The sequence below is a fragment of the Anser anser genome, assembly GCF_964211835.1.
Source record: "Anser anser genome assembly, chromosome: 5".
Taxonomy (NCBI): domain Eukaryota; kingdom Metazoa; phylum Chordata; class Aves; order Anseriformes; family Anatidae; genus Anser; species Anser anser.
In genome coordinates this window covers 59,961,597-59,978,005 of record NC_139725.1, presented here as the reverse complement: position 1 = coordinate 59,978,005, position 16,409 = coordinate 59,961,597, and the positions used below count along the sequence as shown (strand labels likewise).

The window sequence follows — 16,409 nt, the reverse complement described above, 5'->3', positions numbered from 1 at the left end:
AAACGATCACAAAGTGCCACATCGCATGATTTGTGCGCAAATAATAACCATAAAGTGCACTGAGACGTGTTAAGCGCCAGCCTTGCGTGAAGGCATCAACCGTTTTGGGAGGATTTGTCCCTTTCCCAGGGAGAGCGGGTGTGAGGGGGAGGCAACAGGAGGTGGATTTGGGGCTGGAGCCCTCTTTTTTGTCATTTTATCCAGGGAGCCGTGCAGCTCCTGTGCCGGAGCCCCGAAGGAGCTCAGCGCAGACACCGCACGCTAACTGCTGTGTAAGCTCTTCCCCACTCTTGACCCCGCCGCATTTCTCCCTCCGGCCTTTGCATTACTCACACGGCGTCTTTTCAAGAGATGGACAGGAAAATCCTGGAAGGAAATTCTCCACCTCTTGCTTCTGCCTCTGCTCATTTAGCACGCAGCTACAGGCTAGCAAGGATCGCAGAAGGAAGCGAGAGATGGAAACAAGCTATTAGCTTGCCTAGGCAATCCCTGCACAGCGTGTCCCGGTGTGCTGCTCTCTCCCACCTGCTTCCAGCACCCCCCTTTCCCATACTTGGTCCAAAAAAGTTGCACTGAGGTCTCCTGCACCCCTCTACTAAGTTAAGCACACGTTGCAGAGCCAGGACTGCCGCTGCTGCCAGCTCACCCACAGACAGCTGCTGAAAAGCAGAGCTCTGGTTCTGCTTTCATTTAAATCAATGCAAATCAGGAGCAGCTCCATCACAATCACCTTGCAAATGCTGATCTAAAACCAGTTTGCAAGGTGAAACAGACCCTGTTTGTCAAACACTGCTTCCCCCCAGCTCTGAAATCTTCAGTGCTTTCCTTACAGTGGTGTGGTTTGAAAGATGCTCCTGCTGAGCTCTGCCCCAGATCCCAGGGAACTTGGCTCCTGCTAACCAGTGGGTGGAAGCAGCACCTTCCTTTCTCTCAAGTAAGCAGGAGACATAAAGACATCCGTGCACAGGCAAATACTGTGTGACTGACCTGTCTGGATAGTGTTGCTTAGACCTCTGCTCACCAGCTCCTGCTGTTCCACCCAATTTGAATACTTCTACTCATTTACCATCCTTGCTCTGAAACCTAGATTTCCCTTCCTGCCCCAGACACACACCATTTTATCAATGCATTGACCCCTTTCTTGTTGACCCTTTCTACTAAACATCTCCATCACTTCTATCCAGGCAGCAAAAAGCTCCAGAGGACACCTCATATTTTTTCCTGAAACTCTGGATGAGGCTAAAGATAACCTTGGAAACAAGAGTCTGATAAGGGAAGCGAAGTGGGAACTGCGAAGAGATTCTCATCTACTTGTTTGGATCTCCAGACTGTGCTTGCAGACAGCATTATGCCACCACCGTGCAGGAAGCTATTGGAAAGGTTTGAGGTCAGTGTAAGTAGGAAAGAAGGAGCTTAGCAATTTCTTAACCAAAAATGCCCCAGTCACAACCAGCTGTTTTTAAATATGACAGAAAACCCACTGTGGTTCAAAATGCCTTTTTTTTTTTTTTTAACCCAGAATTATTTATGTCAACACAGTTGGAGCTTTAGGGAATTAGTAAGTTTTTAAAACATTTTTAAAAGTCTGACCTAAATGTAACCACACTCCTGATGGAAGATCAGCTGTTTCCCCCCAGCTTTCAAACTTGATTTCTTTAACACAGAAACAAGCTTTCCTTTCCTAAGTGGTGCTAAAACAAAATGAGCGCATTGCTGTACCAGGGTAAAAGAGCAACCACGATTGCCTCCTTTTCTTCTTCACCATTTCTTTTCCTCTGCAATTTCAAACACCTGCTCGGTGTGTTTTAAATCTTTACTTGTACTCCTACAAGAAGCCCAATACCCCATACCCACCGAGCAGTGGGCAAACATCGACTCGCACAGCGAGCAGAGACGGCACACGCTGCAAAGCTCAGCTACACCTGGTGAAGAGCTGACCCTTTGAATCTAAACCTACAAAACAGGCTTATTTTACTTCAGGGAGTACTAACCATTTCAGAAATGTTTTTTCACAGAGCTGTGAATGTATTTTCCACAAATGTATGAACGAAGAATCCCCACCTAGGACTCAGGGGGCTCCTAGAAGAGGCAGGAGCCATAGACTGGCACTCACAGGTCAGACACTGTTCTCTGATGAGCCGCCCTGATGCCCTGAGCCATTAAAACATATGAGCTGCTGAACCCCTCCACAGCATCGCTGTTGCTGCCAGTGCTTGTAGGTAACAAGGACTCGGGTTCCCTGGGAGCAGCGTGGACACCCAGTGGGAGCCACCCATGTAGGTTTCAATGCCCTGTGAGCAGGACTGAGGGACGGGATGCCCTTGGCAATGCTCAGAGCTGTTTTCTAGCCCAAGTGCACGAAGAAAACTTCCCGCTCTGAAAACAGTAATCATGGCGAGCACAAGTTTTAGTTGTAAGCCATGGGATTCGCACGCATCAGTCTATGAACTCTAAAACTAGCAGTGGCTGGTTTCTGTTGGATCTGTGTCTCGTGACTTAGGGGTATATTGCTGAAACACAGACTCAAGGGGGAAGCAGGGAAGAAGTCTGAGGCATGCTATCTGCAGGAAAAGCAGGTAGAATTTGCTCACTGAAGCCCAGAGAATCTGCACATTAGAATACAACAGAAAATACTTTTTGGTGTCTGATGAGGCAGGAGTTCCTCAAAAAAATCTTTCCCTGTACTTAAAGCATGTCTCACTCTAGTACGTGAGAGCAGATAACAGGTGAGCCCACTGTACAGCTTTCTTCTGCTCAGCAGGGAGTAATATAAAGTCATTCTCTTATTTGTCCCAAAAACCTTCCCAAGATCTGTGCATGGGACTCGCTGGAAATCTGTATGAGGCAAGCATCTCTAAGCCCACTCTCCCTTCACCATTCAGGTGAAATCTGAGTTCTGAACTCACCAGGGGGATGCCAGAGATCATCTTAGACATGTGACAGGATTACTTCTTTTTCTTTTTTTTTGACTACAGACTTAAAAAAAGAGGAAATAACTCTGCACATAGAGGTTTTAAAGAGCTGACAATAATCAAGGTAACAGCTGGTAATACCAAGAATACTTAGGAGGGAAAAAAAAGTGAGAAGAGGGAATACATTACAGTTTCTTTCCTATTTCTTTATCTTTTGTTTCTTTTCCCTTTAGAAATTTGAAAACGTGGTTTGACAGACAGGAAATCAATAAAAGCCCAACATTTTGCTTTTGATATAAAAATAAAAATTGACGGAAAATATTGATGAAAACTCAGAGCCAAAGTACTCGCTGGAATCTGATTTGGCACCGGTGAGAATTCTTCCTTCTCTGTTGTGTTGTACAAGTTAAGTCTCGACAACTTGACCCAGAGGTTATGTATCTCCCAATCCCTTAACATCTTTGGCAGTCCAAGGCTAAGGGATGCAGAACTGAGATGCACCCAACATTCAGAGAGGGTTGGGTAGCTGAGGCAAGCACGCAGGAATTTGGAAGAATTAAGGCTTCCTGTGTATCGTGCATCCAGGATGCACTCAGGATGGTGCTCAGTGAATGGTTAACTCAGTATTTCCCCTTTACATTTCTCATTCAGCATGGTCCCATGCCATATTGCTGGGATCCCAGCCAAACTCTGCTCAAACACTGAGTGATTCATTTCTTCGTGGTGCTCTTCACTAATCTCCTGGTGCTTGGTAGGCATCGGTGAACTTCTGCATTTTTCCTTGTCATAGAGGGGTCAGACAGGAAATGGGCACAGTGAGATTAAGGTCAAAATCAACCCGTGTCCAACCTGAGACATCCATGAGCTTATGAAAAAGACCAGAGGAGGGGGCACCAGGAGACACCAGGCTTGAGTGACTCTAGCAGCTTCATGGAAGAGCCTTGTAACAGATTCAAATATTATAGGTTTCACTTTTAACATGAGACTTTTTAAGGACCTCGCCTTATTGCTTCGTACCTTTCATTTTCACTAGCATGCACACTGAAGTTGTAACAGGCCAAAGGTGCAGAGACATTGCAAGCAAGTGGGGAAGATGTACATACACACACATACACAAAACTGTGTGGAATGTAACTGGAAACTGTGTCACAATGAACATACACAAGGGAAGAAGTAACCGTTATATAGGTATTGCCTCTCTTTGGAGTACATGACTTAGAAAACCCAACTTTACTTTTCCACAACCTTTTCTTAAGACAGAATCTGAGGCTTGGGAAGAAAAGCCCGAGGAATATTCTCATTTTATGGGCATTGTTTTTCATATTCCTTCACCTGCAAAGCCTGCGCTTCTGTTATCATCAGACCAGCTGTGCAGTCACAGGGAGCCATTAGAGCTTCTGAAACGACCTCAAGTAACTTCTAATTTAACGATGCCAAAACTTTCAAAGTCCATTATCACAGCACCAGGCAGGTTCTGCAAGGTCCAAACCAAGACGCCTGTGGAGTTTCTCGCAGGAAAGCAGGGAATTTCCTTCTCTTCAAGGGCACAGATTTCATATTTCTAACCCTGTAAGGAAAATTTTGCAGATGCTGCAGCACATTCACTGCTAGAGAAACAGGTACTGTTAGAGGAGTGGAAGCTTTCCACGTTCTTTAGACCTTCAGGAAGAAAGAGGTAGGAATCTCAAATTTCTGTTTGGAAAGGTGAGGAGGACAGAGTCCTCTGAGGTAACCTAAAAAAAAAAAAAAAAAAAAAAAAAAATTAAGACCAGTACCACAGGATGGCAGCTTGCAGCTGCCTAAAGTGAGGTTTGAATAGATTGGATGCAGGCACAGAAGTCAATGGTGTGAATGGCTCAGTAGGTCAAAAGGGCACATGGAATAAGGGGAGGAAACGTTACTCCAGCATAAGGACAGCGAGTGTCAGCAGTGAGGTTAATCACAAGGGGCTCTTATGGGCCCACGCAATTTCCTCTTCCAGCCTTTCTTCCTGAGAAATAAGGTGATTTGAATCAATAATTTATCGTCTGACTTCGCAGAGAGAAATCACTGGATTAATTACAGAAAGCCAAGAAAAACAGACTGATGTCCTCCACTTGCCTTTTTTATTTATTTATTTTTAGGGGAAAATATTTCTTTCCACAAATGGGTAATGCCTGAAATAACAACCTTCTGAAGACGTGATTACAGAAAGTCCCTTTACCTTAAAAATCATACTCTTTATTTCTGCCAATAGCTGAATCATCACAGAAAAGGTTCAGGTTGGGAAACAATCCACAGTTGTATCTCCAAAGAGATGTTTTGCACTCAAAGTAGCGTCCAGCTAAAAAACACCTCATGGGGTAGGGGTTGGACTGCTTGGACTAGCAATAAACCCCAGAGGCCTCATGGGTGGGAAACACAAAAAACGTTATCCTAACAGCAGAAATGGAGAAATTGTCAGGCAGTAGTGGGTGAAAGTCTTGGTTAAGTCTAACAGAGACCCCAAAGAGCATAACGTCCCCTTTTGCACTCCCATGGGTCTCAATCCCACCTGCAGGGAGCTGGGGTGCTATTAAATGAATAGCTGGAAATACACCACACTCTTCTGCACCCAGTACCCCCCCAGTAGGGACAGGAGTTTGAGAAACACTCCATAGCCAATAACTTAGGCTCAGGCGAGGATCTCAGTGAAGCAGTAATTTATTCGCGATTGCAATGGTGGGTGTCCCACAAGCAGGAGCGCACCTACTGGTTCCAAAACACAGTTTATATACTTTCTGATGACCAATCATTGGGAAGGGCCCTACACTCTAATAACCTGGGGCCGAGGTTGTGCTTGTGTTTTAACAGGAGCCGGTCCTAGATGGGTGTCAGCACGATAGGTCCATCCGGCCGTTTCATCATCTGCCTTAACATGATCACAGCACTCTCCTCCGCGGTTTGTACTCCAGCTCAAACAAAAAACAACGTATGGGAGGGTCCCGCTGGCATATGCAGGACCCACAAACAAGGACTCCAGGAGCTGGAGGGGCAGCCAGAGCCCCCCCAGCTGGGCAGCACTCAGTGCCTGCCTCTCCTAGGGGTGTGGTTACAAAGTCTGCTAAAGATAGAATTAGTATGCCTGGTAGTTTTTCTCTGTGTTTTAGTTTGTGTTAATCGTGCTTTCCTAATTTGCGTTAATCGCGCTTTTTTATGTTAATAAAGAAGAGGGAGATGTGGGAGTGTGGCCATGGGGGTCGACAAGCCCCATGGTTGGTGATAACATCAGACTCTTAACGATGAGGCCATCAGGAATGTAGAGTTTAGAGGGAACAAAGAAGGGGGATTCAGGAGACGCCTTGCCTTCTCCGGTTGCTTGTTCTCCAGCCATTAAGGCATGGAAGTTGCTGGGTGTTGACCAATGAATGGTTAGTGGAAAAGAACTGCTGTGGGGCGAATGGTATGAGAAGGGAGCCTGTCCTCAATATGGGGATGCGACAAGGATAATTAAGTTATGTCCTCAATATGAGGGATGAAGTTAGGCCCTCAGTAAGAGAGAGCTGATGTTATGTCATCAATAAAGTAGTGGCAGTTCCTGATCCTAAAAGCACCCTGGTGTCCGTGTGGTCTTTATGCCACATCGGCTCCCTTGGTGCTGGCCTCGGAGCCTGTGGACGTGGGAGTGCTCTCGGTGCCTCCGTGCCACTGGCGGCTGGGTCCTGGTGGCTGTGCTGGTGGTGGAATGGGGCCTCTCCCTGGCCAGATCTGTGTGCCTGCTGCGCCGGCACAAGAGCGCAGTGCTTCGAGGGAGACAGTTCTGAATGGCAATGAGGGTGTGCGGGAGGGGAGGTGCCCAGCGCTGCCGGACGCTCACTCCTCCTCTTCCTGCCTTAGCCCCACCTCCAGCTCTTGGAGACGCTGCTCTGCGTTGGCTTGTGCCTGAGGCTCGTACTGGTGCAGCAGCCAGTGCAGGCAGAGCCCCAGTGTTCCCTGATGGCACTCACCCCTGTGCAGGGGGCTCCCCACCTGGAGAGCGTGACCTCTGCCTCCCCGCGGTCATCCTGGGCAATGCCGTTGGACTCCCAGGGCATGGTTTGCCTCAGGTTGCACAAGTCCCCCCTTTAGACTCCACACAGCACACCAGCAACAGACGGCACTGTGGAGGGTGCTGAGCTATTCTCATTGCCCTGCTGGAGGAACAAGGACAGGCAGCAGAGCTTTAGCTCCGAAAGGAGCGCAGTTGGAGCCCACGGAATCAGCTCCACAGCAAAATGCTCCCCGATGCTGTGGCAGCCCAGCTGTCAGCACCTCATGCCTGCCTTTCCTGACCAAGTGTGGTACAGACACTCACAGACAAAACATTTGTTCAAGCAAGAAATATATTAGCATTTTTGTAGAGGCCAAGCTCCCGGAGTGAGTGGACACAGGGCAAGAGCCAGATGGTCACCGTCCAGCTGGTAAAGAAGTCTCTGCTTCAAGCCTCCCTGCAGTGGCCTCTTCAGCTGCATGGGGTGTGCCTCCCCCAAGGGTGGTTTGGCTGTGGAGAGAACACGGACGAGCAATTCCCACTGCCGACTGAGCAGCATCTTCTCCATGTCCAGCACGCTCAGCTCTGCAGCACGTGGCAAACAGTTATCTTTGTAGCCACCGTAGTCATCACTGGTTACTACGCTTGGTAGACTGTCCATACAAGGACCTTGCCGCACTTGGCAGTGGGTTGCTGCACAGAGTTTTCCCATCCTTTTCTGTGTCCTGCATTCTCCCATCTTCTTTCTGTGGTGGGAGGTCATTGCCTGCTGTCAGCAGAGCGCCCCGCAGAGCTCTGTGCATGAAGGCCTCTTTCAGTTCCCAAAGGTCAGCATTCTTGTGAGCCGATCTTGCAGCTCACGGAATTCATGCATCGCCTGGGAGTAGGTATTCCCGTCCTTTGCCATGTGCTGGAAGAGGTTGGGTGGTCTGGATGTTTGGAAATCTGGGGGCAAGATGATCTCCTCAGGCATTGCCTCGTTTCCAAAGAAGAAGTGGTCCAGGCGTTTCTTCCTCAGGCACAAGCGCAGGTACTGCATGATGTCATCCATCCGCTGCAAAAAATCCCTCCTGTTCCAGCTTTCCAAAGGGATGATGGTCAGCAGGTGCATGACAACTGTCTTCAACATATAGGTGGTAAAATCATTGCCCACCAGGATCCGGGCACAGAGCTGCATGCATCTGAGGTGGAAACTGTCCTGCTGGGCATTCGCGGCTATGTGCCGGAAGAACTTCATCTCTGCCACAGCGCAGCTCTGTGGCCATATTGTGTCTGGGGTAAAGACAGCCTCTGTCTTCTGGCTGCTCAGAAAAATGTCTGAATCGCCTTGTTGTACCCCAAACATTATCTCAACGAACAGGGTTGATTCGGTGTCATCAATCAAATGAAGCCTGCAAGAGCGGCTGGATGTCAGCACATTTACCTGCCATGCACCTGACTCAGGCAGAGTTTTCCAGGTTGATTTCACCAGTTGCTGGAACCAGTAGGAGGTTTTACGCACATCCAGGTAGGAGCCAGTGCACAGAGTTTGTAGGAGGCTGGGCTCCGGATTTCTTCTCAGCTCCTCAGGTTGGTGAAGGAAGCACACCATGTTCCCAAAGTCCTGCTCCCTCGCGCATGTGCACTCCAGCTTCACGCGAATGCGAGAATTCCTTGATGGCAGCTCCCGTATGGAGTTCTGCTCCAGGTGGAAGGAGTGCCCATGAGGAGCCGTCATGGGCGCAAGGAAGCGGTAGACAGTATCATCCTCACGGGGACTCCAGCCTTCAAAGGCACTGCCCACTCCAATGGGTGAATGCAGCACTGGAAAGAAAGTGTCTGTCAAGATCCACTCAAATACAAAGAAAAAGCCGTGCACCAGATCCTCCACAAGCTGGCATTTGGTGGTCAGGTCTAGCTGTCGCCATTGGATGCTCTGTGCAATAAACCTGCCTGCATCCAATGCATCATTGATCACTGGTGCTTGTCCTCCCCTGTCCTCATCGTTGCTGGAGCTCTCCTCATCGCTGCTGTCGTCAAGCTCCTCGAGCTTTTTATGAAGCAGAAAAAATAGCCAAAAGGAGAGGAGAGTAACACCAACACAGGCCCAGAACTGCCAATTCTGCAATGCAGATAAGAGCAGGGCTCCCATATGCGCCCAGCTCTGCTCCTTCTCCGTCTCCTCCATTTCCAACAGGAGCTGCATCATGCGTTCTTGCAGCTCCTCCGCATACTGCCGTATGCGCTCATTTGTAGCGTCATCCAATTCATCGCCGACCTCCTCTGGGCTCTGGATTAAGCCCAAGAACGTCAGGAAGAAGAAAGTTGCCGAAACCATGGTCTGAAAGAGGTGAGAGAGAAGCAGGTCAGTGGGGCTGGGTGGGAGATGGATGGCGGCTGAAGGAGCTACGGCAGAAGCCACAGGCCCCTGGGGTCAGGTAGGAGAGGGGGTGAGGGAGCTGGGAGGCAGCAGAGACTGTGGCCAGTACTGGCAGTGACAGCCACGAGCCCTGCCCCAAGCGGGTGGGCCCTGGCTGCAGGCTTAGCAAGCCCTCAGGGGGCAGGCGATTGCGCCCCAGCCCTGGCCCATCCCAGTCTTCCCCCTGGTACTGCACTCACCGATGGCTCAGGCCAAAATGCAGCAGTGCTGCCTGCGGCTGCCTTAAAAGCCGCCCCCCATTGTGACACGTCTTCTTCCCCCATTGTGACACGTCCTCTGATGTCACCTGCGCCCCCGCCCCGTCACAGGACCCCCGCCCCGCCCTCGGTCCCCACCGCACGTCCCACTGGCAACTGAGCAGCATCTTCTCCATGTCCAGCATGCACAGCTTTGGGGCCTGTGGCAAGCAGGATGTCTGTCAGTCGTCTTTGTAGCCACCACAATCATCACTGGCTGTGGGGCTGGAAATCCCTCCTGTGCTTGCTTGTCAAGGGGATGGTGGTCAGGAAGTGCGTGACAGATGTCTTCAAGGCATGGGTGGCAAAGCTGGCATCTAACATGCTGGGGGTAAAGATGGCCTATGCCCTCTGGCTGCTCAGAATCGCCTTGCTGCACGCCAAATATTATCTCAATGGTGAGGTTTCTCCTGGCAGCATTTCTCAGCTGGAGCTTGCACGTGCGGGTGGAGGGCAGCACATTTACATTGTAAACCTCCGACTGAGGGATAAGCACCCAGGCTGTTTTCACGAAGTTCTGGAACCACCTTGCAGTCTTCTCCGCATCTAGGTAGGAGTCGGTGCAGAGGGTGTCTAGGAGGCTCAGGTCCTGTTTTTTCAGCTCATCCTCAGAATGGTGGAGGAAGCACAGCATGTCCCCAAAGTCCTGCTGCCTCGCGCACGTGCACTCCAGCTCCACATGGATAGAGGAGTTCCTCACCAGCATATCCTCTTCATTGCCCAGCTCCAGGTGGAAGGAGTGCCCACGCGGGGCCGTCATGGGCACAAGTAGGCGGTAGACAGTGTTGTTCTCACGGGGACTCCAACCTTCAAAGGCACTGCCCACTCCGATGGCTCGTTGCAGCTTCGGAAAGAAAGTATTTAGAATGACTGAGTCAAAGACATGCAGGAGGTCCCCCACAACCTCCTCCACCAGTGGGCATTTGATGGTCGGATCCGGGAGTGGCCAGTAGATGCGCTGAGCTACAAATTCACGCAGATCTCTTGCATCATTGGGGAGTGGTGGTACTCTTTCTTCCTCTTCCTCCTCTTCTTCACTGCTGGAGCTCTCCTCCTCACTGCTGCTTTCATCTTCCGGGATATCTCTAAGGAGCAGCCACAAGTTCCAAAAGAACAGGAGAGCAACACCAACACAGGCCCAGAACAGCCAGTGCTGCAACGCAGATAAGAGCAGGGCTCCCAAGTGCGCCCAGCTCTGCTCCTTCTCCCCCTCCTCCATTTCCAACAGGAGCTGCATCATGCGTTCTTGAAGCTCCTCCGCATGCTGCCGGTGCTCCCCAGAATCCCTTTGCATGTCCCACAAATGGCGCCCAAACAGGGACAAAACCAAAAAAGGAATGAATAGGGACAGGCTAGCAGAACAGGCACCAGGACAGGAACAGGGACATTGATCGCCTCATGAAGATAGGTTCGGCCAAACTCAGCAAACCGCTCAAAGAAGCTCGTATTGAAAGTTGCTGGAAATAGGCGCACTGGAGCTGAAAAGAAGCTGAAGCTGAGAGAAGCGGACCCGCACACACAACTGCCCCTCACTGGCCGAAGGTAAGCAGTTTCGCGCTATGGGGAATCGTATGACCTTAGAAACAAAAAATGTCCTGGTAACCTTACAGCTTATTCCCTTTATTACGAATCAGACAGTTTATGATCCTGAAACATGGGACCAAACTGAGGTCAAGCTGTGGGACTCTGCTACTAAAAACAATAAGGTTGTGGCAGGATTGCTCGGCACCTGGCGAGCAATATCTGAGGTCTTAAAGAGCCATGTGGGACCACAATCAGGGACGTGTGGCCAGATAGCGAGGGAGCTGCGGGCTCATTTACTGATCCGCCTGCTATGCCATCGGCCCCTCCGCTGCTACAGCCAACGCAGGCCTTTGCTGTTATGCCCCATGGTGACCTGAATGTTCGTTTTGATCCAGGCTCTATAGGCCCCGAAAAGGAGCCGGATCTGTTTCCCTTCGATCGGGGAGGAATAGGATACATAGGGCCCGAAGGCTGAGTTGCTTAACAACTTAAAGCGAGATATATTGTTCCCATGACTAGCCCTGGAACTCTCCGGTGTCTGTAATCAAGAAAAGGAATGGAAAATGGAGACTGTTATATGGTCTGAGAAAAATTAATGAAGTCATGGAAGATATGGGAGCACTTCAACCGGGATTGCCATCTCCAGCTATGCTCCCCCACTCATGGACATTAATAGTAATAGACTTAAAGGATTGTTTGTTAAACACTTGCCAGAATTTGGAAAACTTTGCTATGTTTATGTTTCAATTGATACCTTTTCTGATTGTATTTTTACATCTGTTCGTGCAGGAGAAAAGGCAAAGGATGTGTGTAAACATCTTCTGTCAGCTTTTGTGAAATTAGGAGTTCCAAAAATGATTAAAACAGATAGTGGGCCAGGATATGGGGCCCATGCACCCCACTTTTTTTTTTCAGCAGTGGGGTATTCAACATCTGACGGGTATACCTCATTCTCCCCACGGGTCAAGCAATTATTGAACAGGCCCATTGTACCCTGAAGCTGTGCTTCTAAAACAAAAAAGGGAGGGTAGGGGTGTGACCCCCAGGGAAGGATAGCTAAAGTATGCTATGTTCTTAAATTTTTAAATTGACGGTCAGAAGAAAGTCCTTGCATCTGTCCATGCAGGAGAGAAGACAACAGACAGATCTGGGAGACAGATCTGGGAGAAACTCATTTAAGGAAAGGACACAAGTGTAAGGAATGGTCCAGCAATTCGTGTCAATAAGGGATTTGAAGGGTTAACATTGAGGCCCGCGTCTAGGTGATAAGAGAACAAAGGGGGTTTTCAGAGAATACTGCTGACTACTGCAGGGGATGTGGCGCAAGTTTCTGAAATCCGGCCCAGAGGCTACCAAATAAGGAGGAAGGGGGAGCTGAAGGACGACTGAAGGACAAAGTCTGGAAGGAAGACCACGAGCCTTCAGCCTGAGTGATCCCCGAGAGACCACCAGAGACTGATACGCAGGTGCCCCGGGAGGGTTTCGGATTCCGGAAACCAATTATAATAACCCTGCCTCTTCTAGAAGTAGTAATGAATATGTACTAGCCTAGGAGCATAAAAACCAGCCGCCTTATGTAACAGGTGTGCGTCTTGGTGGAGCAGAGACTCCCGGCACACCCAGCGCTGTTTGCTTGCTTCTATTCGTTTAATAAATTGTAAACTTTGATTGCAATCCTATTTGGGACTCAGTCATTTATAACGACTGGGGGCTCGTCCTGGATGTTCTTGGTTCCTGAATTCTGACTTGATCTAGGAGGGGCGCCCCCACCATTTGGTGGCTCCTGTTCGAGTCGGGTCGGGACTAATGCCATCTTGAACCTGAATAAGGGCAAGCAAAGATTTAGATTTTTTTATGAGCTCCCTTTGCCGGCTGCAGCACTGCATTTTGCCCATAATTCTGCGCGTGAAGTTCAAAACGAAGACAACGGAGTCATAAGTATTTAAGGCGGATACCATTCAGTTGGGTGGGATTCGGTTGCCTGCATGTGTGTGAGAGTGTGACTGAGACGGAACTTAGTTCTGAAGCAATTGTGGAGGTCTTCTAACCGCGGTTCCAATCTCCCGCGAGGGACTTGGCTGGTGAAGGACCGAAGCGATTTCTATAGGATTCGTGGGTGGGCGATAGGTCCTAAACCCCCTGCTAGACGCTCTCAATAAGGCAACCAAGGGCTGTAGAAATTGCCACAGTAAAATTCCTAGATGGGTCAGACAAAATCGAAGACCCGGGACCAGAGAAAAGGAAGCAAATTACCAGACATACCACCAGAAAGTCCATTAGGGATAATGATTAGAAATTGGAACGATAGGGGCCCCAAAAAAGGAAAACAGAAATTAAAAATGATCCAGTATTGTATAATAGAATGGCCAAAGAAGCCTTTAAGACCACATGTCTTTTGGCCCTTTTTTGGATCCTTTGAAGACTGGGTTTGCCAGGCCTTAAATATACATGTTAATTCAAAGGAACCTTTTAGCCAGGAGGAAAGTGATTATGCAGAATTATGGATCAGGACTTCACGTCCTTTTCCAGCCTCAATATTTACACTAAAAGCAGATGAGAAGTTTGAAGAAGGAGAAGAAAAACAGGAAAAAGAAAAAGATGATAAATGGGAGCCATTAAATAATTTACTACCTCTATATCCTAACAATCCACCCCCGGCGGTGCATCTTGTAATCCTATTTTGTTCTTAAAAGTTTTGAGTGTGACAAGGAGGAAGGTGGGAGCATTATCTAAGTAACACTTTAAAAGTTTTGGCATATTCATGGTGGTGTTTGGTCAGTTTCCCAAGTATTGGGGGAGGGGGGCTGACTGATTTTCAAAGCAGTAGAATGGAGAGTCACTTCTTTGGAGGTTTGGGCCTGAGCCCTGGGAATTTGGTAAGAAGGGGGAGAGCAAATTTATTTAGGCCTCAATACCTTTTAAACCCCCATCTTGACGGATACACAGGAGTGATTCCTTGTTTTATGTAGGCTTACTAACAAACTGCATGAGAAAAATTAGCATTCGGCTTGAAATTCGGTCTTGTTGAAATGTAAATTTTGTGGAAAAGGTGGTATTGTTTGTCTGGAAGACGGAAGGCTGAGTCCTTCAAGTGTTTTTCTGAAGTCCTGTGGATTTATGATTGGAACGGGGCTCATTAATAATCTGAAATAGTAAAGTTTGTATGTGGAAAGAAGAGTTTAATCCCAGAGAATTGGGACATTTGGGAAGAAGATTAGGAAAAGATAGTAAAAACCTGCAATAAAAAGGTTTGCATGGAAATTGAAACAAGGGACAGTAACTAATATAAATAAATAAAAGCTAATGGGAAATCAAGGAAATGGGTAATATCCAAAACAAAGACGTCCAAAAGAAAGCCTCCTTGGGTGCATATTGGCACATTGGAAGGATATTGTTAGAAATGGGGGCACAGAAAGCAAGAGGACTTCCACTAAGTATTGCAATTAATTGTGGCCACTATATAAACTAAATGGCCACTTTATGGATCAATCAACTATAACAGTGTCTTGTAATTAATGTTGTTTTTGAGGAGAGAAGGAAAATAGGATGAAATGTTGTATACTGATATGTTGTTTCAGCATCTTGGAGGGAAAAGGTATGGAATTAAGTTGGCCCCTGACTGAGCCTTTGGTGTTGGCATTAGAAAATTACAGGCTGGAGAAAGATAAAGGAAGTGTTAAAAGGGTTGTTGAACGTGTTAAAGGTTGTGTGGCATGTAGTATTTAACAGAGCTGTTTGAAGCTGAATGAGCTTCAAACCCGAGGCTGAGATCTCAAAATCACGGGTGTGAGCCCCCTGGGGCAGAGGGACCATGATGGGTCCGAGAGAGTTGTCATGGAAACAGAAAAGCAGCTAACGCTTAAAACAACCTGAGTTCATGTGTGAGTTCAGATTGCCAATGGGACCGCTCAGGGAACTGTCAAAGATTGCATTCCCCTGACCGATGCCCCCACTGAGACCCTAATCACCCCAGAAATTATGTAAATACCAAAATCTGGTTAAATCGGGAATTGAGAATCTGTTCCAACAAGGTCCAAAAGAAACCCCTATGGAATTTTTGAATTTTTGGACCAACTTTGAAATGCTAAAAAAAAAAAAAAAAAAAAAAAAAAACCAGACAAAAAATTTGGACCTGGCTTCAGAAAACAAAGAGAGGCAATTGGCTAGCCTCTTTCTAGGGCAATCGGCCCCTGATATCAAAAAAAAAAAAAAATGTCTTAGGCTGCAGGACAAACTTACAACAGTCAGGAATGACGGGGACCTGGGGCATCTACCCTAGCAGGTTCACTAGTTGAAATAAAGCTAGGAAACAAAGACAGAGGCTTGAATTTTTGCTGGTTACAGGAGCTTCTTTCTGTTAATTAGTCTGTAAATGTAATAGGAGCAACTGGCCAACAGGAAAAGATGGGTTTTTTTGCAATGCTTGAAATTTAAATTGGGAAAAATGATTGGAATTACCAACTGAGAGAAACAGCTTATAGACCTTTCCAGAAAGTACAAGTTGATTTCACTGAATTGCCCAAGGTAGGGAGGATAAAATATCTATTGGTAATAGTAGACCATTTAACGCAATGGGTAGAAGCTTATCGTGTAGCATGAGCTACGGCACAAATGGTGGTAAAAATTTTATTAGAACATTTAATACCTAGATATGGGATAATCCAGTACATTGATTCTGATCAGGGCACACACTTTACTTCTAAAATAATAAAATTGTTATGTCAATCATTAGGTATTCAGTGGGAATACCACACTCTGTGGCACCCACAAAGCTCAGGGAAAGTAGAAAGGATGAATCAAACAATAAAATAACAATTGGCTAAGTTAATGATCAAGACACAGCTGCCCTGGACGAAATGCTTACCATTGGCACTTTTAAACATAAGAACTAAACCACACAGTGAGACTGGATTATCACCATATGAAATGTTATATGGTATGCCTTATTCTCAAGGGATTCCCCTAGGAAACAATGTAGCTGAGGATCATAGTATCCAGAAATATATAGTTACCATTGGAAGGAGATTACAGGAGCTAAGAGAAATTGGGATGATGACTCAAACACCACCTTTAGGATTTGCTATTCATAAGATACAACCAGGAGACAAGGTCTTAATAAAAACCTGGAGAGAAGAATCATTGAACCCCCGATGGGAGGGACCGTACCTTGTTTTACTTACTACTGAAACAGCTGTGAGAACAGCAGAAAGGGGTTGGACCCATGCATCCAGAATAAAAGGACCAATAGCTACCGAAGCCTGGAGGGTTGAGTCTTCTCCTGAGGAACTGAAACTGAGACTAAAGAGGAACTACTATTCTGGCAATGAGGT

General features: G+C 47.5%; 2 protein-coding genes across 2 annotated transcripts; both read right to left on the bottom strand.

Moving 5' to 3' along the window:
• Positions 1–2,324: 2,324 nt before the first annotated feature.
• LOC310900391 (inositol 1,4,5-trisphosphate receptor-interacting protein-like 1) lies at positions 2,325–9,693 on the bottom strand. Its single transcript, XM_083838330.1, has 2 exons — positions 9,655–9,693; positions 2,325–9,220 (listed from the first exon to the last, which is right to left on the bottom strand). The coding sequence occupies exon 2, from the start codon at positions 9,215–9,217 to the stop codon at positions 7,715–7,717; it is 1,503 nt and encodes a 500-aa protein (XP_083694456.1). The 5' UTR covers positions 9,218–9,220; positions 9,655–9,693; the 3' UTR covers positions 2,325–7,714.
• Positions 9,694–9,790: 97 nt separating this feature from the next.
• Positions 9,791–15,171, bottom strand: LOC310900163 (inositol 1,4,5-trisphosphate receptor-interacting protein-like 1; the record flags this gene model as incomplete). The annotated part of the gene is made up of 1 exon (XM_083837654.1): positions 9,791–15,171. A coding segment is annotated over exon 1 (1,059 nt), but the record flags the coding sequence as incomplete, so codon positions are not given.
• Positions 15,172–16,409: the final 1,238 nt, after the last annotated feature.